Here is a 22,236-nt window from a genome sequence, read left to right as displayed (position 1 = left end):
GAGCGACGGAATGCGGAAGAGTCTTTTGAAGATGAGTCAGAGGGTATAGCTATGAGACAGAGGCCAATGGGGGGATCGTGGAGCCTCGTAGATGATGGGTGGGGAGGGTTGATATACTGAGATGACTTGATCGATTTCGGGTGGCCAAGAAGGAGTGGGAAGCCCTTCGACTGGAATCATCTCTCCCCTCATCTTTTTCGTCTTCCGTCACTGCGCGGTCACTGCCTCGCCTCGTCAGTCCGCCCCCCGCCTCGCGCCTACGCCCGCCCTGCTTCCGAGTTCGGCCTTCGGCTGAGTAAGCAACCAGAGGCGACACCACCCGCGATTTGGACATGAGGGAGAGAAGGATCATGGTCGTGTGACAGGATCACTACATTTCGTACAAAGACTAGCTCAGCGGCCTAATCACTCGCACGCTCAGCCCTTCTTGAAGAAGCTGCTGAGCTTGCTCTGACCGCCCTTGGCCTTGCTGCCCGTACCACCTCCACCTGCACTTGCGCCTCCACTGCCAGTGCCGCTCTTCTGACCACCAGTAGAGGCCTGTTTGGACGGCGAAGGACTCTTGGAAGGTCGAGCTGATGTCGCATCTTCTTTTTCCGGAGATGCAGATGCAGCAGCGGCCTTCTGCGACCCATCGGCGGAAGCAGAAGTTGATGCCTCGCTCTTCTGTACCCTACTGGCTGTCCCTGCTGAAGACGCCGAATCTGTGCGAGCAGCTTTGCTCTTCGTGCCGCCAGTGCTAGATGACTTTGCCCCTTGCTTCTTCGCTGGCGCTGTTTCCTCTGATTCTGTCCAGTCCGAGTACGACTCATAATCACTGACCTCTTGCGTCCCTGTTTGGGCCGGCCAGAGCAAGGGCGGACAACGGTCAGCCTCTCTCAGAGCATTTGGTATTTTGATGAGCATTGTGAACTTACGCATATAACCCTTCTCGTCTTTCGACCGCTGCTTGCGTACCGTTCTCTTCTGCCTCCGCACTTTCCGCCTCACCGGTGCTGCCTTGCTCGCCTCTTCCCCATCGTCTTCTGTACCTTTCATCAGCGAGGTCGCAGCCGAGTCTGCAGCCTCGACATCTGCGAAGAGATCAACAACGCCGGTCAGCTTCGTCCTGTCTATAATGCGCCCTCCTCGTCATTGCGACTTACCCGGTATGGCCTCGCCAGGAGCATCATCGTCATCCATGTCCATCATCTTCTCCAGCTCAGCCTTGCTAGACCCCTTGCGCTGTGGACCCTTGCCGTCAGCCTTCTTTCCAGTACCTTTGTCGCCCGCAGTAGACTTCGGAGCAGGTAAACCGTCTGCTCTCTTGGTCTTGGCCCTACCAGCAGGCACTTCGTCCACCTCTCCTTCTGAATCGGCGTAGCCAATCTGAGCCATCTCAACGTCGGAGTCATATTGCTCGTCCTCGTCATCAGCAGCCTTCGGGGGCGGGTCTGATTTCTTCGAGGCTTTGGCCTTCGACGATGAAGCCGTTGCGGCAGGAGGATCCGGGGTAGGTTTCGCCCTGATGTCAAAGAGAAGAGTGTCAACAATGTCAGAGCCCGAAATTGACACTTGCCTCGATCCCTCGTCCGACTCACTTTGCTTTGTTCCAGTTCAGACCGGTTCCTTTGCTGGCCTGAGAGGTCGATGCACTGCTGTCTGCCGTCTTCTTCTCCGCCTTGACCGGCTTGGCTGCACCCGGCTGAGCATTCGCCTGAGCTTGAGCCTTTGCTTGCTGTTGAGCCTGCTCTCTAGCAGCAGCAACGGCACGTGGGTCTCCTTCTGAGACTCTCTCATTGAATATGACGCCGAGCTTCTTGCCTCTATCGGCCTGCTCCCAGGCTTGGGTATACTTCGCTTCCGAGGAGAGGTGGAGCGGCACAGTTGAGAAGTTGGCCAGGTCCATCGAGGTGAGGGACGAAGAGGAGGAGGAGGCTGGGCTGAGGGAGTAGATCTGCACAGACGGAGCTGGCGAGAAGAGAGCTTTCGTCTCTGTCGTAACACGGAAAGAAATCATGATCAACAGCTGTACTGCAATTTCCTGCCAGGGCGAACCGGCCTCCTCGACGCACAACTCACCCTCTAGCTTCTCTTCGCCCACAAGGAGGATTGCCTCTTCTTTCACCTCATCCTCCGCGTCCGTGACCAGTCCGTCCCTCACTGGCTTGAGTGTCCCTTGTACAACCCAGCATGCTTTCAGCCGCTCACTGCCTTGCTGCTCATAGAAGGCTTCAAGAGCGGACCTGGCCTCTTGGACGTGAAGTGAGAGCTCTCGCGACAGGAGGCGATATGTGAGGAAGAGGCCCTTGTTGAGCAGATGTGAAGACAGCAGTGAGGTCACAGTAGGATCCAGCTGATTCGACGACGTCGAAGTCGTCATCGCTGTGTCGCTATTGGAGGGTGGGCTGGTAGGCTGGAAGGAAGAGAAAGGTGAGAGCTCGCCTGAAGTGTTACTCTCCCGGATACGCGACGGGAATTTAAAGAGGCGCGAAGCGGCGCACTTCCTCCCGCCGGCCGCTTACTCGTACCCTCTCTGCCTCGAGCGCACCTTTGCTTCAAGTCAACGTGCTTTCAACCTCTAGACAGCCTTGTGTCTTGTGATCGGAATGCATTCACACCACTCTCACTCGGCGCTCTTTTGCTCGCATGCTCATCCAGACTCCCACCCAGAGGGAATGCTCTCAAGAGCTGCCTCCCTGGGATTTAAGGTGTACGGATTGTCGGAGCATGTCCCTCGGGAGCTCGAGGCAGAGCTGTATCCAGAGGAGGTAGGAGAGGGGAGCACACCAAAGAGTCTGTTCCAAAAGTGGCAAGGCTACCTCACTGAGGCCCGGAGACTGCAGAGCAGGTATCAAAGGGAGCCACGCAACATGAAAGTCCTGGTAGGGGCAGAAACGGAGTGGATCTCAAGGCAGACGGGACGCTTCTTGTCAAGTCGGGTCCTTGGCGGTGAAGCAAGCTCGAGTCAGACTGGAGCATCTCTCGGCAGAGGCATGATAGACTACCTGGTGGGTAGCGTCCACCATGCTGGTGGTATCGCCTATCCCACCCAATCCGAGCAAGCGCCTTTGGCCCCCGTTGGGATCCCAATCGACTTCGACAAAGCCACCTTCGATCGGGCCGTGGACCACTTCAAGTTTCCCGAGGATACGGCAGGGGATGACACGCCAGCTCGCCTCCGGCTCTGTCTGAGCTACTTCGAGGCGCAATATCAGATGATAGACCAGCTCCGGCCTGAAGTCATCGGTCACTTCGATCTCTGCCGGCTCTTCATGCCTGGTTTCGTCCTGCTCCCTTCCGGAGAAAGTGCGGGTAAAGTAGAGGCGGAAAACCCGAGTGGAGTGGCACCTTTGAGAGAGGAGTTGGCAAAGGTAGTTGACAGGAATGTCAGGCTCGCCGTCAGCTACGGAGCTCTGTTCGAGATCAATAGCGCCAGTCTGCGCAAGAGCTGGGACACGCCGTATCCCGCTCGAGACGTTTTGGACGTGAGTAAGCAGGCAGCATAGTCGGGTCATGGGAGGCAAAGTGACACTGACACGAAGGCTGTTCCGGGTCGCCACACCACAGCGGATACTCGCCCTCGGCGGACGCTTATGCCTGTCAGATGACGCCCACGGTCCCACCCACGTGGGCATTTCCTACTCTGCGTCCAGGTCGTACCTTCTCTCCGCCGGCGTCACCTCCATCTACCACCTTGACCTACCCTCGGAAGCTGAGCAGACGTCTTGGTCTTCCCAAGGCGAGCAAAGTGAAGAAGATCGGAAGAAGAGGGGGTCAGCAACAAGACCGGGCGATGGAGCGCCCTTGACCTTCGCGAGGGGTTGTATCGCTCGAGAAGTCACAGGATGGGAGCGCGATCCATTCTGGAAGGGCCTTGAGGAGCGACAGGCACGCCTGAATGCAAGGAAGACATGAGCTGATGGCGACTTTACACGAGCGGCTCCTAAATCCCCACCCATTGATCGGAAATCTGCTCATTGGCATGGCCACGAGCAGCGTCGATGAGTCGGGAGCGGCAGCAGGGAGACCCGACAAGATGCACTTCTGGAGCGATCGCAAGATGTATGATAGACACGAGAATTGAATTTGGCTTCTTGATAATGACAAGTGTGGAGAGAGGTATGGTGACAGGCAGGGCGCGGACATTATCGTTATGGAGATCTAAAAGGGCATGAAGGAGGAGGGAAGAAACCCATTCCGGGTGAGAAGTTCGAGAAGCGAGAAGGACGAGTACGGAAGGAATGAAGGCATTGAGCAAGGGACATGCTTCTTCTAATAGTCCCGCTTGAACTCAGCCGCCTCGTCGCCCAAGTACTCTCTGACCTGCTCGGGTGTAGCGCCTGGGAATTGTTCCCTGACCTTATCGGCCTTCCAATCTCTCCTCCCGGCCGCCTTTTCCCTCCTGTCGTACCAGACGTAGGTCTCAAGTGCGGCAAGGAAGAAGAGGGCAGCAATGTTCAGGGCTAGGTTGATGAGGAAGCCAGAGGCATGTTGCACGCTTCCCTCTTCGGGAAAGTCTAGCCAGACACTGACGATGGCTCCCGAGTTGGAGAAGACGATCATCAAGGCGACGGTGATGGCGCGCTTGTAGTGACTCCATGTCCCAAGTGAGGACCAAGCGAAGATGATAGGACCGAGGGAAAATGATCCCATGGACATGATGATCAGTCCAGCATAGCCACCAGCTGGAGTAGAGGCAGCGTATGCAGTTGCATATCCGACGATGGCTAGGGTAATGCCCATGAAGCAGGCTCCACCACGCCAGCGATACCGACCCGCAAACACACCCAGAGCAATTGAGAAGAGGAAAGAAGCGATGTAGGGAGGCACCGTCAGGAGTAGGATGGTCGTGCGCTGAGTGGAGATTCCTAGGGAGCGCACAATGGTGGGTGCGAAGAACGCGGTGGAGAAGACACCGACGACCGTACAGAAGTTCACCATAGCCAGTAGAAGCCCAAAGGGGTCGGTGGCGACCTTCCAGAAGACGTTCAATTTGAATCTGTGCGTCTCACGCTCAATGTCGGGGTTGCCGACAGGGGCGAACTGATCCTGACCAGGGTTGATAAGAGCAGCATGCTTCTCTCCCGCTGCATAGTCCTGTCCAGATCCCTTGCCCACACGGTGCAAAGCGACTCGCTTCTCAAGAGGTGTGAGACCTTTGAGCTTCTCAGGGCCGTTGGGCAGCAGGAAGAAGCAGATGAAGCCGACGAAGACGGTGAGCAGCCCTTCAACAATAAAGAGCCACCTCCATGGATTCCATCCTGCAGCCTGGATATTCTCGATACCGGCGGCGATGAGGCCTCCAAAAGCACCAGCCATGGATGCACCACCGAAGTAGATCGCTTGTCGCAATTGAATTTCAGAAGGCTTGTAGAAGAAGGTGCTGTAGAGGATCAGACCGGGTAGAAGTCCTGCTTCTGCTAGACCCAAGAAAATACGATTGATGTATAGACCGGTCTTGGTGGTGACGACACCTTGTGTGATGCATGCAATACCCCAGCAAACGACGAGCGTTGGGAGCAGTCGTGCAGCTCCGACCTTCTTGAGCAGAAGATTGGAAGGGATCTCGAAGCAGATATATGTGGGATACTATGATGTGGGCAAGTAATATGGCCACAGCGTACGGTCAGTCTTTCGTGCATGTGTATGAAGTCTCTTCGCTCTGCAGGCGCATCATTGCCCGTCTACTCACGAGAACGGTCAGGACGACGCTGAAATCATGCTCCGAGAGCTTCAGATCCTCCACCAATCCCATGATCCGGGCGCTTGCAATATTTGTCCGGTCGAGGAAGCTCAGGAGATAGAAGACACCGCAGAGAAGGACGACTTGAAGGTCCATCTTGATCTTGAGCTTCTTCTCTACCTTTGCGTACTCCTCCGGCGACATAGTGGCAATTTGTCGGTCGAGATCATCGGCGTCGTTGAGGAGAGTGGGAGGTGCAATGGCACCCATCTCGCTCTTGGCCGACCCATCGGAGCTACGAACAGGCTTCACGTCCATGGTGAATGGATCGCTATAGGTGCGGCGTGCTCAATAGGGAGGAAGGATGAGGTGCAGGGATGAAAGTGATGGTATAGTGATGACTGAAAAGTCATTTCACGAGCCCAAGCGTGTGGGTCCGGGAGCAAGGCGGAGGTACTTTGCGATACGAGTCAGACGGCCGAGAGAAACAGCGAATTGCTGTGGCTGATCGATTTCGCGTTTCCCCGCGTTTCTCGTACGACAGACTTCCCACAGGCTGCTCCCGATACCGCCGATACAGGACGCCGTCGGCCGGCGATTGCACGACACTTGCTCCCCTCGACTCCAAGGTGGCCTGGCCTGGCAGGTCGACGATCCAGCCTCCGTTGCTCCTTGCTTGTTCAATCCTCGATCGAGGAGACGTGTGCTGCACAGGGGAGGGCGTTGGTCACCCGGCCGTATCCAGGCGGAGTCCGACGCAGACGGAAAAGGCGTGGCTTAAGCTTGGGTAGAACGGGGAGCACTTTCCCACACGACGTCTTCCCTTCCAATCCATTCTGTCCTAATGCCACCACAAGACGGCCCTCCTCCTCCTTCTCCCTACCCGCGTGAAGGTGCCGCGCCTTCGCCCTCGGCCAAGGGCAAGGGAAAAGCCTCCGATCCTCCCGCTGCGTCGGCGAGTGACCAAGGGAGCGCACCCGCTAAACAATCCTCCTTACTTCGATCGGCGCTAGGGCACTCCGCCGATCTCTCCTCATCGCTGTCAAACATCCTCACTTCCAACGGCAAAGGAGTTGCCGCTCAACCTCAATCGGGAGGCTCGGCCGGGGACCCTTCCCTCCTAGCAGAAGCCTCGACTTCGACGCCCTCGTCAGCAGCTTCGCGCAGCGGAACAGGACCTCGACAAGGTTTCCGCACTACGGCGTCCACCGCGTCTACCCCGCACTTTGCCTTGCCAGCTTCGTCCTCGTCGTACCCGAGTGTTGCAAACTTTAATGCGACTAGCCCATCGGCGGCCGAGTATGGATCCTTTGAAGCCCTGAATCGAGGCCTCCACGATGTCGTCAGGAGACAATCCCTCGGCGCCTCCTCTCGCCTGTCCCGCACGGGACAACACGCTGAAAGAGGGGAGAGACAATCGTCGCACGATCGCGACACGCAGGGGCTGGGCAGCGGTCTGGATCGCCAAGAGGACCCAAGCACAGAGGACCTGCTAGACCCAGCCTACCACGAGGCATGGGCTAGCTCCATCCCCATGCCAAGTGTCGTCTCTTCTGATCCGAGAACTGCAGAGTATGCAGAGCAGGAGGCCGATCTCGTGCATGCATGGGAAAAGGCCCTGCGCCCCGCACCGGACCTGGTACCTGACTTCTCTACCTCTGCAAATGCTACGAGTGCGTGGCCTCCATCAGATGGGCGGCCAGCTCCAGGCGCGCCTAGAACCGCAGAACAGGGCGGGTTCATGGACCTCTTAGCGGCGGAGGAAGCAGGCACGGCCGAGGAGGACCGCCGACAGGCGACTGGCTCTGACGTCCGCAATGAATCGCAACTGCAGGATGGGTTTGAAGGGCAGACTAGGAGCAAAGCGGTCGAGGAGGCCGCGGCGTATCAGCCTGCACCGGAACCATTGCACGCTATCCAGTCTACCGATCCGCGCGAGGCTCTCTCCTTCCTGCTTGGTCCTTCGACCTCCTCCTCCTCCCACTCTCGCTCCACCGCGTCGAGAGTCGACGACGGACAGGATAGCAAGGCGAAAATGCGCGATGAGCTAGCAGACCTCAAGAGGCGTCTAGAGGAGGCCGAAGGAGCGGACACGGTAAGAGGAGCATCAGGCACAGGGGGAGCTGCTGCTCCCATGCCTACGAGCGGTCTAGATCGGACAGCTCGACGGATCCAGCGTCGAGTCCAGCTAGCGCGCATCGAGTACGACATTTCGATTCTGGAGGGGCGCATGGGCCATGGCTATGGGTATCACGAGGAGATCAATGCACCGTATGCCGCTGCTGCGTATGCCAGCCCGCCTGATTTGACGCAAGTGGTGGATGAGGGAGGGGAGGGTGAGGAAGAGATGGATACGGAGAGTGAGATGGATCAGAGGCGGAGGAGGGCGATTGAGCGATTGGAGAGTCTGAGGAGACATTTAGATGCGAAGCTGTAGAGGGGGTGGTCGGTCATGAGATAGATGCCTCTCCGAACTAGACTAGACAAGATTCAACTAATGAGCAGCAGACATAGCGAATGTGACGTGACAAGGCAGTGAATGGCAAGGCATTCGTATTTTGGGGGAATGGTTTGAACTGATGTTACAATGGGTCATCACAACAACCCATGATCACGAGCCATGGACGCTCTGACCACCAGCAACGTGCACCAGAGCAAGTTCGACATCGAAGCAGAGGGTAGAGAGGTCTGGTGGTATGGTCCGAAGCGGACTGAAAGTCCCTGTCCCGACCAACTTTCTCTCCCACCTCTATCTCTCTACCGATCCATCACTACCACCTCGCTTCCCTTTCTCCCTCAGGTGAAGAAGCTAGCGAAACAAAGCAGCCTTCACGGTGCGATGCGATGCGCTTATTCCTCCTCCTCCTCGTTGTCAAGGGAGACGTTGAAGAACTTGATCTCGAAACCGTTCTTGGAGGTGGCTACGACACGAAGCCAGTCTCGGAGCTGAGATCGCTTGAGGTACTTCTTGGTGAGATACTTGAGGTATCGCTTGGAGAAGGGGATGGTGGTGGTGATGTTGATCTTGCCCTCGCCTGGAGAAGGAAGAAGGAAGGAAGCAGAGTGGGGTGGGTGGTATCAGTCTTTCCATTCTGTACACCACCTCTACTTCTCCTAGCCTGCGAGACTACTCACCCTCCTTGGAGACCTTTACGACATCTCCGAGCTGACCGGCCTTGCCGTCAACCTTGATCCTGTCGTGAAGGAACTTCTCGAAGCCAGCAGCGTCGAGGATTCCATCGGCAGCGGGACCAGAGAAGTCAATGAAGTACTTCTGGCCGGAAGACTTGGTCTTGCCAGTGGTGGACTTGGGAGCTGCGAGCTTGGTGACGGCCATTTTGACAAAAGAGGTGGTGTGGTTGTGGGAAGTGTGACTCTACCAGCTATATTTGGCAAAAGGATGAGGAGAAGAAGGGAGGAAGTGTGACCAAGTCAGCACTCGGAACGCTCCTTTTTTCCCAGGCGGGCGGCGGTGGGCAGGCGGACGAGGCTGGGCTGGGCGGAGCGGAGGTTGCCGCTGTGCGCGGTGCCGAGGGACAGGCGAGCGAAGATTTGGATTTTGTCGCCTGGAGTGGGAGCAGCAAGGAAAGCGGGACACAGGCACAGCGACGGCGGACACAGGATCGTACGCCATCCTTCCTGCTCACCGGCCAAGAGTAGACAGGGCAGCAGACAATTACGTTCATCGTACGCATCCTCACGCAGACATCCCCTTGCCTCGCCCCCTTCACCTCATCACCTCCACCCTCCTCGTCCTTCACCCACACCACTCGCCCACCATGGCTGCCGTACTCGGCGAGTCGTCCACTTCCGCCCAGCAGCAGGCAGCCAATGACTACATGATCAAGCCAGAGAAGACGGGTCCCATCCTCAACACCGCACAGTGGCCCCTCTTGCTCAAGAACTACGTGAGCAGAGGGAAGATGGTAGATAGAAGATTCTCTCAAACTACATGCTCACACTTTCCCCCTTGTTGCCTCCCCTCCGCACCTCTTGCACCCACAGGACCAACTCCTTGTCCGCTCCTCGCACTTCACACCCATCCCTCATGGTTGCTCCCCCCTCAAGCGTGACCTGCAGTCCTACGTAAAGTCCGGCGTGATCAACCTGGACAAGCCCTCTAACCCATCCTCTCACGAAGTGGTGGCATGGATCAGGAGGATTCTCAGGGTGGAGAAGACTGGTCACTCTGGTACTCTTGACCCCAAAGTCACTGGTTGCCTCATCGTATGCATCGACCGAGCCACCCGTCTAGTCAAGTCGCAGCAGGGAGCCGGTAAGGAGTACGTGGCAGTACTTAGGCTGCACGACTCCCTTGAGGACGTCAAGAAGCTGCCCCAGGCCATCGATACCCTGACTGGAGCCCTCTTCCAAAGACCTCCGCTCATCTCGGCTGTGAAGCGTCAATTGAGAATCAGGACCATCTACGAGTCCAAGTTGCTTGAATTTGACAACAAGAGGCACTTGGCCGTCTTCTGGGTTAGCTGTGAAGCAGGAACATACATTAGGACATTGTGTGTTCACTTGGGTCTGCTGTTGGGTGTGGGAGGTCACATGCAGGAGCTGAGGAGAGTCAGGTCGGGAGCATTGAGCGAGAACGATGACATTGTCACCATGCACGATGTTCTGGACGCTCAATGGCTGTACGACAACCAGCGAGATGGTAAGTAGGAAGCAGACACACGCAAGGGTGTATCTTAAGAATGCATCGCTGACGCTCATCTGTTCTCTCTGCCCACCTCTCCCAGAATCCTACCTCCGCCGAGTCATTCGTCCTCTCGAAGCTCTCCTAGTGGGGTACAAGCGTATCGTCGTCAAGGATTCGGCCGTCAATGCCGTCTGCTACGGTGCCAAGCTAATGATTCCTGGTCTGCTCCGCTACGAGGCCCAAATCGAGCTCAACGAAGAGGTTGTGCTAATCACCACAAAGGGTGAGGCCATTGCCCTTGCCATTGCCCAGATGACCACGGCGGACCTGGCTACAGCAGACCACGGCATCGTCGCAAAGGTGAAGCGGTGCATCATGGAGCGGGACACTTACCCTCGCAGGTGGGGTCTAGGACCCAAGGCCATTGAGAAGAAGAAGATGGTCAAAGATGGAAAGCTGGACAAGCATGGAAAGGCTCTGCCCGGAGTTACACCAGAGGGATGGTCAAAGGGCTATGTAGACTACTCTGGAGCGGCAGAAAATGTCAGCGGTAGCGCTGCCGCCGCACCACCTCCGGCAGTGTCTAGCGATTTGGCAGCAACGGCAGCAGCAGCAGCTGGTGCAGCCACTAGTGCCGCCACTGCCCTTGCGACGTCTGCGTCAGACTCGTCGAAGAAGAGGAAAGCAGACGAGGAAGGAGACAAGGCAGATGAGACGGGTGTATCGAGTAAGCGCGAGGGAGAGACGGAAGAGGAGAAAAAGGCAAGAAAGGCGGCAAAGAAGGCAAAGAAGGAGGCAAAGGAGGCGAAAAAGTCAAAGGACGCTTAGCTCTAGCCTCTTTAGTAGAGACTTGTGACTATTGTCTTTCTCCCCCCACCCACCCTTCCCCCTCAATCGCCCACTCTTTGTCGAAATTCTCTACTGTCGTCTTCCTGGCTCTTTCTTTTTTCGCTGCTTCGTGTACACGCAATCGCACTTTTGTTCTCATCCTTGTGCTCGTCCTCATCCACCTTCCCTTCCCTTCCCTTCCCTTGTTCGATCTGACCCTCTTGTCGTTTTCTTTTCTTGTTTTTCCCCCCCCTCCTCTCTTTTTCATCCAAGTCGGGTCAAGTCGAGTCAAGTCAAGTCAAGTCGAGTCGAGTCAAGTCGAGGTCGACTGACTTAAGTCTGCATTCCTCTTAGCACACGCACACGCACACGCACACGCAACGCACGTACAGAGTAAGAAAAGGAGTGTATGATCATTGTAGTTCATTGTATTGTATTGTCCTTGTTGTCGATCGGTCGATCAAGATTTTTTTCGTCTGACTGAAAAAGGGGGGGTAGGGGGGCCTTTGATGAGATGGAAGAAGTGTACAAGAGGAGAAGAGGGATCGCGAGTTGGATGGAAAAGAAATCGACTCGAAGCGAAGCGAAGGCGAGGGCGAGTGGGGAAAAAGGCAAAGCAGGCTAGGAAAAGACTAGTGGAAGAAAGAGGAGATGGGGGAAAGGGTGGGGGAAGAAAGACCGAGAGAGATTGCAAGATGCGATGTGTGCGATGATTGGAAAGACCGAAGAAGAGGCTGGAGCTGGAGCAGGAAGTGGCAGAACAGTCGAACGCAGGGGAGCCAATGTCCATCTATGGCCAGACGCTCGCATCCCTTCGCTCGCGCTTCGCGCTGAGCGGCTCGCGACTTAGTGCGATGTGAGACTCCAGTTGGACAGCGACACATTGTTCGGTGTAGCCTTGTCCGCATCTCCCAGGTTCTCCCATTGTGGCTGCCACAGCACCTGGAGCATCCCCGTCGTCGAAGGGAAGTCGACCTTGAGCACCGACACACCAGGGTTGGGCTGGTCTCCCTGCTCACCCGAAGCAGTGTTGGGGTCGCTGCCGTACACTCGCGCGGGTGGAGTCTCCACGGCGAAAGTGGCTGAGCCTGAGTTGATCAGGCTGACCAGCATCGTCTGCTTCTGGGGCAGCTTAGAGACGAGAGGGTCGGAGAGGTTACCCCAGGAGTTTGCGTCGGTCACTTGGGAAATGGTGAGGGTGGCCTGAGTCTTGTTGGCATTGAGAGAGATGGTGGCATTGGTCTGTACACGCCACTCGATCGAGGTGATACCCGAGCCGCCCGAGACCTCGTCCTGCAGCAGGACCTGACGACGGCCATTGAGGAATCGAATACCGCGCTTGATCGTACCGCTAGTCTGGTTATAGCAGTCGCTCATGTCTGTGATGAAGTAGGCGATGTCGCTGGTGCCCGGAACGTAGTTGATGCTGGAACTCTGCGTGGCACCAGTCGAGTCCATGGTGTTGGTGGGCAGGCAGCTGGCCGCCTGATTCTCCTTGTTGATCACCAGAGTGTTCTGACCCTGCGTACCTTTGCGGTAGTATTGCCATCGGACGGCGTTCTGAGCCTCACTTGTGAAGTAGTCGGTGGAAAGGTAGTTTCCGCTTCCGTACTCTCCGGCCCAACGGGTTCCCAGGGCGTCAATGACAAAGTCTCCAGCATCCAGATCTCCGTGAGTCTGCGAACCAGTGGCATTACCAGCCCTCATGGCCACGTAAGTACCAGTGAAGTCGGTCCAAGAGCTTCGCATGCTGCCCCACGACGAGTGGTTGTTGTTGAAGAACTTGTCCAGGGCGAGGCCATTCCAGAAGGATCCGGTGACACCAGTGTCGTACCAGAACATGCTCAGAGGGTCGGCTGCATCAGCACGGTCTCGCTGGTACAGAGAGTAGATGGGCAGGTTGGCGAGCTTGCCCCACAGGAACATTCCGTTGGCATTGGTAGAGAACTTGTTGGGTCCGTTGTCGCCGTATGCGAAGAGACCAGCTTGGCCACCGACGTACATGTGGTACTGTCCAGTGAGGTTCCAGTTGGAGTTGGCTGCACTGAGACCCTGGTCGGAGCCAGTGGAGGAGATCAGCGCCGAGAGAGCGCGAGCCTGAGCATTGGTACCAAAGTACCAGTAGTTGGGAGTCTCGGACCAGGTTCCATCGCTGCCGGCTCCTCGCATGCAGTTCTGGCGCATGTTGGGCAGAGCTTCGTTGATGATGGTCTGTGATGCATCGGTAGGGTCTTCACTCCAAATGGCGAGGGCACCAAGGATGAGACCCGAGTTGCAGACACAGTTCCAGTTACCGTTACCGTTTAAGGTCTCACTCCACCAGGCAGCGCCAGTCTTGTAGTAATCAACACCCTGGTTGAGTCCAAAGGTGATGATGGTCCACATGATTGCTTCCCTCTGAGAAGGCTTCCAGGCGTCGTAGAGCCAGTCGTATCCAATGGCAAAGGCAGCAGTCAATTCAGCAAGATCGAGGAAATGGTCTGGGTTCCAAGTCTCGTTCTTTGTGGCCCCAGGAATGTCTTCGGAGGCGTCCCAAACGTCTGTAGTAGAGTTACCGGCGACGGCGACCATCTCTGTCCAGGTCCTGTCGAGCCACTTGGTGTCGTTGCTGATCATGTACGCGTACGCCCAGGTCTTGATACGAAGTTGGGTCTCACGAGCAGGGTCGAGGATACCAGAGCCACTGGCCGGGTCACCATCGAAGGTGTAGTTGATAGGGGGAAGATCATAGAAGGCAGACGCGTTGGCGAAGATCGAAGCGTTCCACACGGTAAGGTAGGCGTCTTTGGCGATCTTCTGGGGGAGGCAGCTCCACTCAGGTCCAGTGGTCATGAGACGAGGGTGGCTACGAAGGGAGGTAGCGGAGAGGGTGCCGTCGGGTGTGTTGGAGTCTGAGCACGAGACGACTTCCTCGCCCTGGGCAGGTGCAGAGGCGTCGAGGTTGGAGCTGACCCAGTAAGGGTTGCCGTACAAGTCAGTGCCATCGAAGAAGACGTCGTTCTTGCCGCCAGCGCTGGCAGCAGCAGCAGCTGACGAAGAGACTGAAGAAGGGATGTTGGCCACACGAGCAGCGGCGGATTGGCCGGAGAAGCTGCTGGCGGAACCTGCTTCGCTGCCGCTACCGCTACCGCCACTACCGCTGCTACTGCTGCTGGCTGCCCTAGAGCCAAAGACTCCACCGAGAACAGCACCAATGATAACGATGAGGGCAACAATGGCAATGATGATCCACATCAGCTTCTTTGACTTGGTCTTCTTTGGTGGTGCGTACGAGTACTTGTTGGCAGACTCTTGAGCTGAGGGTGAGCACAGGAAAGGTGAGGAGTAATTGGTCAGGTGAACTGTCCATGGAGAGCCACACGAAGTATTCAATTCTACTCACCTGGGTTGTAGCCAGTACCGCCGACAGCACCAGCGCCGGCGCCATACCTGGCAGAGTCGTGAGTGCCATCTCCACCGGCTCCATAGTAGTCGCTCTGGGGTGTCTGCTGTCCGGTATATCCAGGTTCATCCCTGTATCCTCCGCTCTGGTATTGATTGTCGAACTGGGATGCATTCGAGTGCATATAGGTGTCCTGGGGCTGTTGGTAGCCGCCGGTGTGGTGTGCCATGTTGTGTGGCAAAGAAGAGTGGGTGAGGGTGGTGGGGCTGTGTCAAGGGCGTGGGAGAGTTGAAAAGTCCCGTGTGTATTATCTAGTCGTAATGATAATGGTGATGGGGGACAGCAACGCTAGTCGCTCGTCGGGAGTGTCGTCAAATCAGGAGATGAAGTAAAGTGTTCGTCGGGAAGCAGACCTTGAGTGTGTGTGTGTGTGTGTGCGTGACGTCGGAAGTCCTGCGTCTGCGCGAAGATAGTGGGTGCTGTGTTTTTCCACTGGGGGTGCCTACGACGCTCTTGAAGTCAAGGGGTATGGAAGAGAAGAGGGGTAGGACAAGAAAGGGGGGTAGGGGGATACTTGAGGGGATGAGGGGGGAAAGGGGGTAGTAATATGTTGATGGTAGGAAAGAAAGGGAAAGAGGAGGTGGGGGCGGTGGAAGGTGTGTGTGTGTGTGTGTGTGTGTGTGCGTCTGATCTGAAGGTGTGCGGCGGTGAGTGTTGAGGCAGTCGGGGTATGGGTGGGTGGGTGGCAGCGGAAATTAGGGGCAGCACGGCACGGCAAGGCAATCCATCTCTGCTGCTGCTGCAAAGAGGCCGCCGACGCAGGGTGGCGAAAGAGTTGCCAAGCGGAGGGGCACATCACACTCCTCTACTGCCCAAGCCGCCCCTCACCGGCCCCAGGCCTTTTTCCTTTGCCTTTGCCGCCCGCCGGCCTCGACGACAGATCCAAACACAAACACACACACACACACACACACTGCCGCTGCTCCGCTCGCCCTTCCCAAGCACAGACGCGAAGAAGCCCTGCCTACCTTGGTTCAGCTCAGTCAGCGGCACCCAGCCGAGATCAGAAGACCGCACACACGCACTCTCTCTCTCACACACACACACACATACTGAGGAATTTTCCTCTCGGCTGTCAGTCAGAGCAAAGTCTTTCTTCGTTCGGCAAGACGCAGAGGCCAGTAGGCAGCAGCAAGGCTTCTCGGCTCCTCACTTTGCCCACACCAGGGCAGGGTGGAGCGGAACAATTCACTCGCCCACACTCACTCACTCACTCACTTAGGGAAAAGACCCACCCAGGAAGGGGGAGTAGCCCCGACGCCCGAAAAGGGGGAGAGGAGGAGGAGTCGGCAGCCGGCAAAACAAGGTGGACGGAAGGAGGGGGGGGGGGGGTGCATAGACCAGACGCGCGTCTATGCAGCCGGAGGGCAAAGGGAAGAAGAGGCCTTTCCCCTTTCCCCTTGGTCCCCCCCATCTCGGAGGAATGTTACTCATGCACGCCCAAACGCACCACACGCGCTCGCCCTCTGATTGGCTTCACAAGCCCCTGAACACTGGCATGGCAGTCGTCGATTGCTTTCCTTTTGGGTCACGCCTGCGTACCTCCAGCTTCAGCTTCAGCTTCAGCTTTGGCTCTCGCGTCTGCTCCAGGATCAGCTCGAGCTTTCACTCCCTCGCATAGGCACGACGCGACGCGGGGACTTGCTCGTCCCTGCCCTGTACTATGTAGGCCGGCAGGCTGGCAGGCGCGAGCAACTGCACCAATGAGTGCAGCGCTGGGATCAAGTCGGCCGAGGGCACACCCAGAGTCACCATCCGCTCTGCCGGACGGTCCTTCGTGTCAGTCCATATAGGCCAGACTTTTCATTGTAATCGTATCAAAGCGAGATGACAGAAGGAGCGAGCGAGCGAGCGGGGCCTAAGAAACCTATCAAATGAGCAACCAACGAATTTCACCATTTACCACTCACAACAGAGTGTAAGCAGTGAACCCCTGTATACCGTGATCCTTCAGGTACTCTTCCATCTTCATACCTTCCTCCAAGTCGTCGACTCCTGTACTGTGATCATCTTCCTGACTAGCTGTCGTATTTCCATAACACTCCTCCTTCACCCTCCACCCCTTCCCTCAATCCTTTCTGTGGAAGAGGCTGTGCTTCTTCTTTGCCTCCTCGGGGTGAATCTTGACATGGGGATGTTCCGCAGCCGGAGTATGTCCATCCTTGTCAGGCACCAGTCTAGCACACGTGCTAATCCCACGCAGCCACTCGTCCCCTTCATCATCGTCGTCTTCGAACTCAGCGGGGAGTTGACGATTGAGACTGGCAAGACCAGGACTCATGGCACCACTGCCGCCGGTACCACCAGTCTTGTGGAGATTGTGCAGAGCGTCGAAGGAGCTTGTGCGCGACATGACAGGGGTCTGAGTGAGGGGAGAGGTACCGTCGCTGAAGCGTCTACCTCGCAGCAAGTCTCCCAAGGTACATCGCAACGTTGGCTCCACGGCCATCATCCTGCTCAGAGCAGAGCGAGTCTCGCGCGGCAAAAGCCTAAAGATACTGTCGGCTGCACCAGACGTGTACGTAGCCACGGAAGACACGCTGCCAGACCTGGTGCGGGGCTTGCCTTCTGCTAGAGTCTCGTCGTCCGTGTTGCTAGGAGCAGGCGAGATAGGTCCGGAAGAAGAGCCGCCGTCAGGTGTGAGCATCTCTGGCGAATCGCGACTACCTCGATTCTTCTCAAAGTAGCCCGCATCTCGACTGTCACCTTCGCCAGCAGTACCCCCCAAGCCGCTCCTGTCCAGGCTGCCATGTCCCGACTCGCCCTCTTCGAGCTCGGTTCCGCTGGGTGTTCCCGCACCGGATGCGCGCCGCTGGGGCGTCGTGTATCCGGCCTCTTTGGCACTGAGGATGCGAGGAGTAAGCATACCAGAGGCGTCTGGGCTCTTCGAATGCTCTTCGCGGTGATGGCGTGCATGGTGCGAGTACGGCGTGTCCCGATAGTGGCCATCAGTCACGTAGGCGTGATCGTCAAAGTTCTCCGGCGCTTCACAGAGCTCTGGATGCGAAGTGATGTACAGCTTGAAGGAGGGATCCGTCTTGGGGTCCGGCAACTTCCAGGGGAACCGGCGCAGCACCATACAGAGGAAGATGATGGCACAGCTCCACACGTCGGTCAGACGAGGATCGTATGTCTGCTGCGAGAGAACTTCAGGAGCCAAGTAAGGGTCCGAGCCAACGACTCCGGTGGCAACGACCTTGCTCTTGCCAGGTGAGTGGAAGACCGTGGCGGTACCAAAGTCGATGATCTTGACGACGTTCTTCGTGGTCATGACACAATTGTCGAGCTTGAGATCTCGGTGGGCAAGACCCATGCTGTGGAGGTAGTCGACTCCATCCACAATCTGCCTGAAGACACAGTAGATCTCTGGACGACACATCTTACCGCTCATGACGATGCTGAAGAGATCATTTGGGGCATACTCCATCACCTCGTAGTAGTGACCGTTGTCCGAAATGATGTCCAGCGTCTCAATGATGTTGACGTGGTGAAGGGTGCTTCCAATGCAGAATTCAGCAGTGACCTTCTTGATGTACTCCTTCTCATTCTCCCCGGGCCTCCTTTGACGGAACTCCTTGACGGCAAAGGTCGTGTGGTCTTTAGATCGCTTGATCAGACGAACTGTACCACCTGCGCCAGATCCCAGCACTTTACCCCACTTGCCGTACTTCTTGGCCAAATGAGCGTGATCATCTCCGAGTGGAGGCGAGTCGTGCCCGTGTCTCCTGCCAGGAGTGGAGCTTCCAGATCGCTCTCCATCGGAAGAGTGGTGACCAATGTGATTGTGCAAAAACTTCTTGAGATCCACCAGTGGATTATGATGTCCCGAGTGCTTGTCCCTCTTCTTTGATGCTGAAGGCGTTGGCTTCTCATGATGCACAGGAGTATCAGACGGTGTAGTCGGACCACTTGCATCAGCGGAGGTCAAAGCTGAAATCGCTGATGCAGGGTGCCCATCACTAGCTCTACGATGGGCTCCCAGCTTGGCAAAGACGAATTGCGAAGGTGTGCTGCTTCCAGGCATGTCCTGAGCTGCGCTGATCTGCCGGGCACCTTCTAGTCCCGTCGCGCCTGGACGGCTCCTCTGAGATGTGAGACCAACGTTGCTCTTTGTCTTACTCAACTTAGACTGAGTTGGCGACAATGGCACTGAGCGAGGCGTGGCAGGAGCAGAAGGAGAAGCGTGTTCTTCGATCTCGGGGAGACCAGCAGTCTGCTTGCCAGCTCCGGCAAAGTCGACGATGGTTTCTCCATCACGCCCATGAGAGGGGTCCTCACCCACGTACTTTTGCCGCGCTGCACGAGCAGCTCCACTAGTGCCTCCTAGAGAAGCAGCGTCAGCCAGAACGGCCCCTCCGCCAGGAAGACTGGTATCCGTGCGCGGTTGGGAGAAGGCTGGTGCGGACGAATCCTGTCCGAGGCCCAGTGGCTGGGCGACAGACTCGCTGCCGCCCGCTGCAGCTCCCAGTTGCACCTGTTGAGTCTTCTGTGAGAGGCCATCGACCCCGTCGGACGATGTTTCAGAATTGTATGCCATGGTCACAGATGGATGTTCTCCTATGAGAGGCGCCTAGACAGCTTGAGGCTTTGAAGAAGGTGTCAGTAGACCGAGGTGTCGGAAGACTGCCTGTGCGCAGATTTGTCAAGGCGCTGTTGCACAAATTGCACTCGCAAACCGCCAGGTTTGCTGCTATTGGTACGAGGGGAGCCCGCTGAGCCGGAGTAATACCCCGCTCGAGGTGCACGAATGTGCGACGAAGGGTGGGGAGGATCTGAGACGGCGATGCTCTGATGGAGAGCACGAGGTGGTATGGTTCAGAAGGTGGGGCCACGGGAAAGTGCGATGGAAATGCGGAGGAGATGAGTGCGGCTTATCCGCCTGCCCGCGTGTGTGCCTGCCCGCCCGGCTGCTTGGCTGGGCCTGCCGGCGCTGCCGCACATCCGGCACTGAGGTCAGATGGCCCGGTCCCGCAGAATCTCTTCCCACGCTGAGGTAGTCTGGAGATCTTATCCACGGTGGCCGCCCGAATTCTGATGTTCTTCCTTGGCTGAGGAGCTACTTCTATCAAGAATATCACAAATGGGCTATGGCGAAGAGGCAACTGAGCCTGTTTCATACAGCGGGGACCTTCGCTCCGGCGCAGGCACGATTCGAAGGCGGCCTCGACTGGTGTTGCTCTACACGTCGCACGCGTACAACGTGACACTGCTGAAGCGTTTCTTTCGGAACAGCGGTGGTGAAGGGGGTCCCCATAGCTTGAGCTGATGATCGTCTCAACAGTGCGTTTACCACGGGCGTGGCAGTAGTTATAGCTGCTACAGCCTACCTGGCCCGCGTGTGAGGTGTGCGAACCCCTCCACGGACGTCCGTGCATTGGCCTGCGCTTGAGTTCGACTGTGCAGGCGACGACGACGACGTGGGCTCTCTGCTGTGCTTTGCGACTTCCTTCGACTCCTCTCACGCATTCACCCCTCCTGACTACAATTTGTAGACACACAAGCCATTCACAGCACTGTCGGCTCTATCTTGTTGCTTTCGGCGGCGAGCTAGAGTGTCTGTCTGCTGTGGCGGGGAGCGGCAATGGTCGTCTCTCCATCCCTGCCTTCCCATCGGCGGAACTTCTCATCCACATCCGACGACTGGCAAGATGGATCCGTCGTAGAAGACTTCTCAGACTCCATAGACGGCCCCTCTTCGTCGGCAGTGGAAGCGGCCTCTGCTCGACTCCCGGACTGGGATGCATGGCAGGCAGATATTATAGCAGGACCATCTTCCTCTTCTGAGAAGAACACATCTGCCGGACCACTGTCACCCTCCACCTACAGCCTCAATCAGGCTGATGAAGACTTTTTCTCAGCCCTTGAGAGAGCGGGTGGCCAACGCAGTCCTTCGGTGCCTCGCGGCCTCGCCTCAACATCTACCGCTGTCTCTCCCGGACCTCGCCACGACTTCACTCCGCCACTAGCCGTGGAGCCTCCCCCACAACCACCCTCTCCTCCTATCATCGACCTGCGGCCAGAGGAACGAAGGCTTCGGCAACGACAGCAGGCGAAAGCTGGAGGTCATGCTTCAACAGAGGAGGAAGACGACTGGTTTGCCGCATTCGAGAAGGACCCCTTTAGCAAAAGCCCGGTAAAGGGGCGTTCGCAGTCCTTGATGGACAAGGAGCAGTTGGACAGCATGAAGGAGGCGCGAGACAGCCCTATGGTCACATCGCCGCCGCAGGAAGGAGTGCCTTCCAGATCAGACTACTTTGGAAGTGCTGGTGAGACCAGACAGAGCAGGCCGGCTCCGTCTCGCCCCTCGCAAAGAGGAGCGCAGGCGGGCGGCACACCCCAGGGATCGTGGTGGGGATCGATACGAGGGCTGGGCTCGAACCTCGCTCAGCATGCTGTGGATCTGATTGATCCAGGCGTAGACTTTGGGGATGAAGAGCTCAAGATAGCCAGGAAGATGGGCGCCATTGACATCAGCAGCAAGCCTGGCACACCCATGGGCTCCGGGTCAGGAACGCCTATACGAGGAGTGACACCTGTGCCACCCTCTGCCAATGCCCGAATGGCGAGCGCTCAGGCGGCCAGAGATGCTCAATTTGCACCACCAAAGTCGGCACCCGCCCCGAGCTCTCGCTTCGTCTCCGGCGCCCCCGGCGTGGACTTTGGAAGGCTCGATTCGCACTGGAACACTGGCTCCTGGTCACTGGAAGACGGCAGCAGCAGTTCGTCCAGCCTCGGAAGGAACGGCAACGGGCGCTCAGTCGCTGCAGCCGTAGCAGCTGCCAACAAGCCGCGTAAGCCCTTTCGGGATCCTCTGCCTGTCCATCTGACCGGCAGGGGTGACGAGACCAATCCTGTGGTCACAGGTATGCACTCTTCACACATTCAGCCATACCTACCGCCTCGCCTGAAGCTGGGTAGGACCTGGAGACTGCTTTACTCCTCGGATCAGGATGGCGTCAGTCTCGAAACGCTATACCACAAGGTCAGGTTCGGAATGGACCCGAAGCGAGCAGGCAAATCCTCTCCCTCTCCAGGCTATGCTGCTCCACGCTTTGAATCGGACCGCCAAGATGGCTGGCTACGTGGCTCGAGCTCAGCAGCGAGGGCAGCTCTCGGTGCGGATCTGGCCTCGAACACCTCCTACTCCGGTGCACCTCACAGGATAGGTGGTGGAATCACGTCCATATCTGATGCAGGCCTCGTCTTGGCCATTCGTGACGCCGACGATCACGTCTTTGGCGCCTTTGTCAATGAGAGCTTCACGAATAACAAAGGTTACTACGGTAATGGAGACTGTTTCCTCTGGAGGACTGTCCAGCCCAAAGAAGGGACACCCTACATCAAGACGTACCCGACGACTCTGAGGAACAACTACAACATCCTTTCCACTCACGAGTACCTCTCTCTGGGTGGAGGAATCGACGGGAGGTATGGTCTGTGGATCGACTCGTCTTTCGAGAAGGGCGTCACTGCTCGGTCTGAGACGTACGGGAACGAGATTCTCAGCGACGATAGAGATCGCCCTGAGCCGGTAGGCAAGGATGAGGATGAGAGGGCTGCGAAGAGTGCCGAGAGGGAGAAGGCGAGGGGTGAGGTCAAGTTTGAGCCGGTGATCGTAGAGGTCTGGGCTGTTGGGATCGACTGAGAGTCCCA

General features: G+C 57.1%; 9 protein-coding genes across 9 annotated transcripts; 4 read left to right on the top strand and 5 right to left on the bottom strand.

Annotated features, from left to right (window-relative positions):
* Positions 1–200: 200 nt before the first annotated feature.
* On the bottom strand, positions 201–2,483 carry BCV69DRAFT_40784 (hypothetical protein). The gene is made up of 5 exons (XM_025495258.1): positions 2,062–2,483; positions 1,581–1,974; positions 1,146–1,504; positions 918–1,073; positions 201–833 (listed from the first exon to the last, which is right to left on the bottom strand). Exons 1-5 carry the CDS (start codon positions 2,360–2,362, stop codon positions 418–420), a joined length of 1,626 nt encoding a protein of 541 aa, XP_025346638.1. The 5' UTR covers positions 2,363–2,483; the 3' UTR covers positions 201–417.
* A 1-nt stretch (position 2,484) lies between these two features.
* On the top strand, positions 2,485–4,076 carry BCV69DRAFT_41072 (histidinol phosphate phosphatase H). The gene is made up of 2 exons (XM_025495259.1): positions 2,485–3,467; positions 3,550–4,076. Exons 1-2 carry the CDS (start codon positions 2,589–2,591, stop codon positions 3,895–3,897), a joined length of 1,227 nt encoding a protein of 408 aa, XP_025346637.1. The 5' UTR covers positions 2,485–2,588; the 3' UTR covers positions 3,898–4,076.
* Positions 3,994–6,086, bottom strand: BCV69DRAFT_261640 (MFS general substrate transporter). The gene is made up of 2 exons (XM_025490703.1): positions 5,675–6,086; positions 3,994–5,571 (listed from the first exon to the last, which is right to left on the bottom strand). The coding sequence occupies exons 1-2, from the start codon at positions 5,981–5,983 to the stop codon at positions 4,255–4,257; spliced, it is 1,626 nt and encodes a 541-aa protein (XP_025346636.1). The 5' UTR covers positions 5,984–6,086; the 3' UTR covers positions 3,994–4,254.
* Positions 6,087–6,359: 273 nt separating this feature from the next.
* BCV69DRAFT_284106 (hypothetical protein) lies at positions 6,360–8,529 on the top strand. The gene has a single exon (XM_025492927.1). The coding sequence runs from the start codon at positions 6,510–6,512 to the stop codon at positions 8,100–8,102; it is 1,593 nt and encodes a 530-aa protein (XP_025346635.1). The 5' UTR covers positions 6,360–6,509; the 3' UTR covers positions 8,103–8,529.
* Positions 8,309–9,053, bottom strand: BCV69DRAFT_284104 (ribosomal protein L22e). The gene is made up of 2 exons (XM_025492926.1): positions 8,801–9,053; positions 8,309–8,700 (listed from the first exon to the last, which is right to left on the bottom strand). Exons 1-2 carry the CDS (start codon positions 9,000–9,002, stop codon positions 8,516–8,518), a joined length of 387 nt encoding a protein of 128 aa, XP_025346634.1. The 5' UTR covers positions 9,003–9,053; the 3' UTR covers positions 8,309–8,515.
* A 224-nt stretch (positions 9,054–9,277) lies between these two features.
* On the top strand, positions 9,278–11,353 carry BCV69DRAFT_40732 (putative rRNA pseudouridine synthase). The gene is made up of 3 exons (XM_025495257.1): positions 9,278–9,573; positions 9,671–10,328; positions 10,414–11,353. Exons 1-3 carry the CDS (start codon positions 9,445–9,447, stop codon positions 11,139–11,141), a joined length of 1,515 nt encoding a protein of 504 aa, XP_025346633.1. The 5' UTR covers positions 9,278–9,444; the 3' UTR covers positions 11,142–11,353.
* Positions 11,354–11,539: 186 nt separating this feature from the next.
* On the bottom strand, positions 11,540–15,130 carry BCV69DRAFT_272086 (hypothetical protein). Its single transcript, XM_025490966.1, has 2 exons — positions 14,524–15,130; positions 11,540–14,437 (listed from the first exon to the last, which is right to left on the bottom strand). Exons 1-2 carry the CDS (start codon positions 14,750–14,752, stop codon positions 11,988–11,990), a joined length of 2,679 nt encoding a protein of 892 aa, XP_025346632.1. The 5' UTR covers positions 14,753–15,130; the 3' UTR covers positions 11,540–11,987.
* Positions 15,131–16,365: 1,235 nt separating this feature from the next.
* Positions 16,366–19,424, bottom strand: BCV69DRAFT_284101 (Pkinase-domain-containing protein). Its single transcript, XM_025492925.1, has one exon. It carries the CDS (start codon positions 19,118–19,120, stop codon positions 16,652–16,654), a length of 2,469 nt encoding a protein of 822 aa, XP_025346631.1. The 5' UTR covers positions 19,121–19,424; the 3' UTR covers positions 16,366–16,651.
* A 2,048-nt stretch (positions 19,425–21,472) lies between these two features.
* On the top strand, positions 21,473–22,126 carry BCV69DRAFT_240982 (TLD-domain-containing protein; the record flags this gene model as incomplete). Its single annotated transcript, XM_025490003.1, has 2 exons — positions 21,473–21,570; positions 21,745–22,126. Coding segments are annotated over 2 exons (480 nt in total), but the record flags the coding sequence as incomplete, so codon positions are not given.
* Positions 22,127–22,236: the final 110 nt, after the last annotated feature.

This window comes from Pseudomicrostroma glucosiphilum (assembly GCF_003144135.1).
Source record: "Pseudomicrostroma glucosiphilum strain MCA 4718 unplaced genomic scaffold BCV69scaffold_11, whole genome shotgun sequence".
In the NCBI taxonomy this organism is placed as follows: Eukaryota; Fungi; Basidiomycota; class Exobasidiomycetes; order Microstromatales; family Microstromataceae; genus Microstroma; species Microstroma glucosiphilum.
The sequence above is the reverse complement of the archived record's forward strand: the minus strand, read 5'-3'. Positions and strand labels throughout refer to the sequence as shown.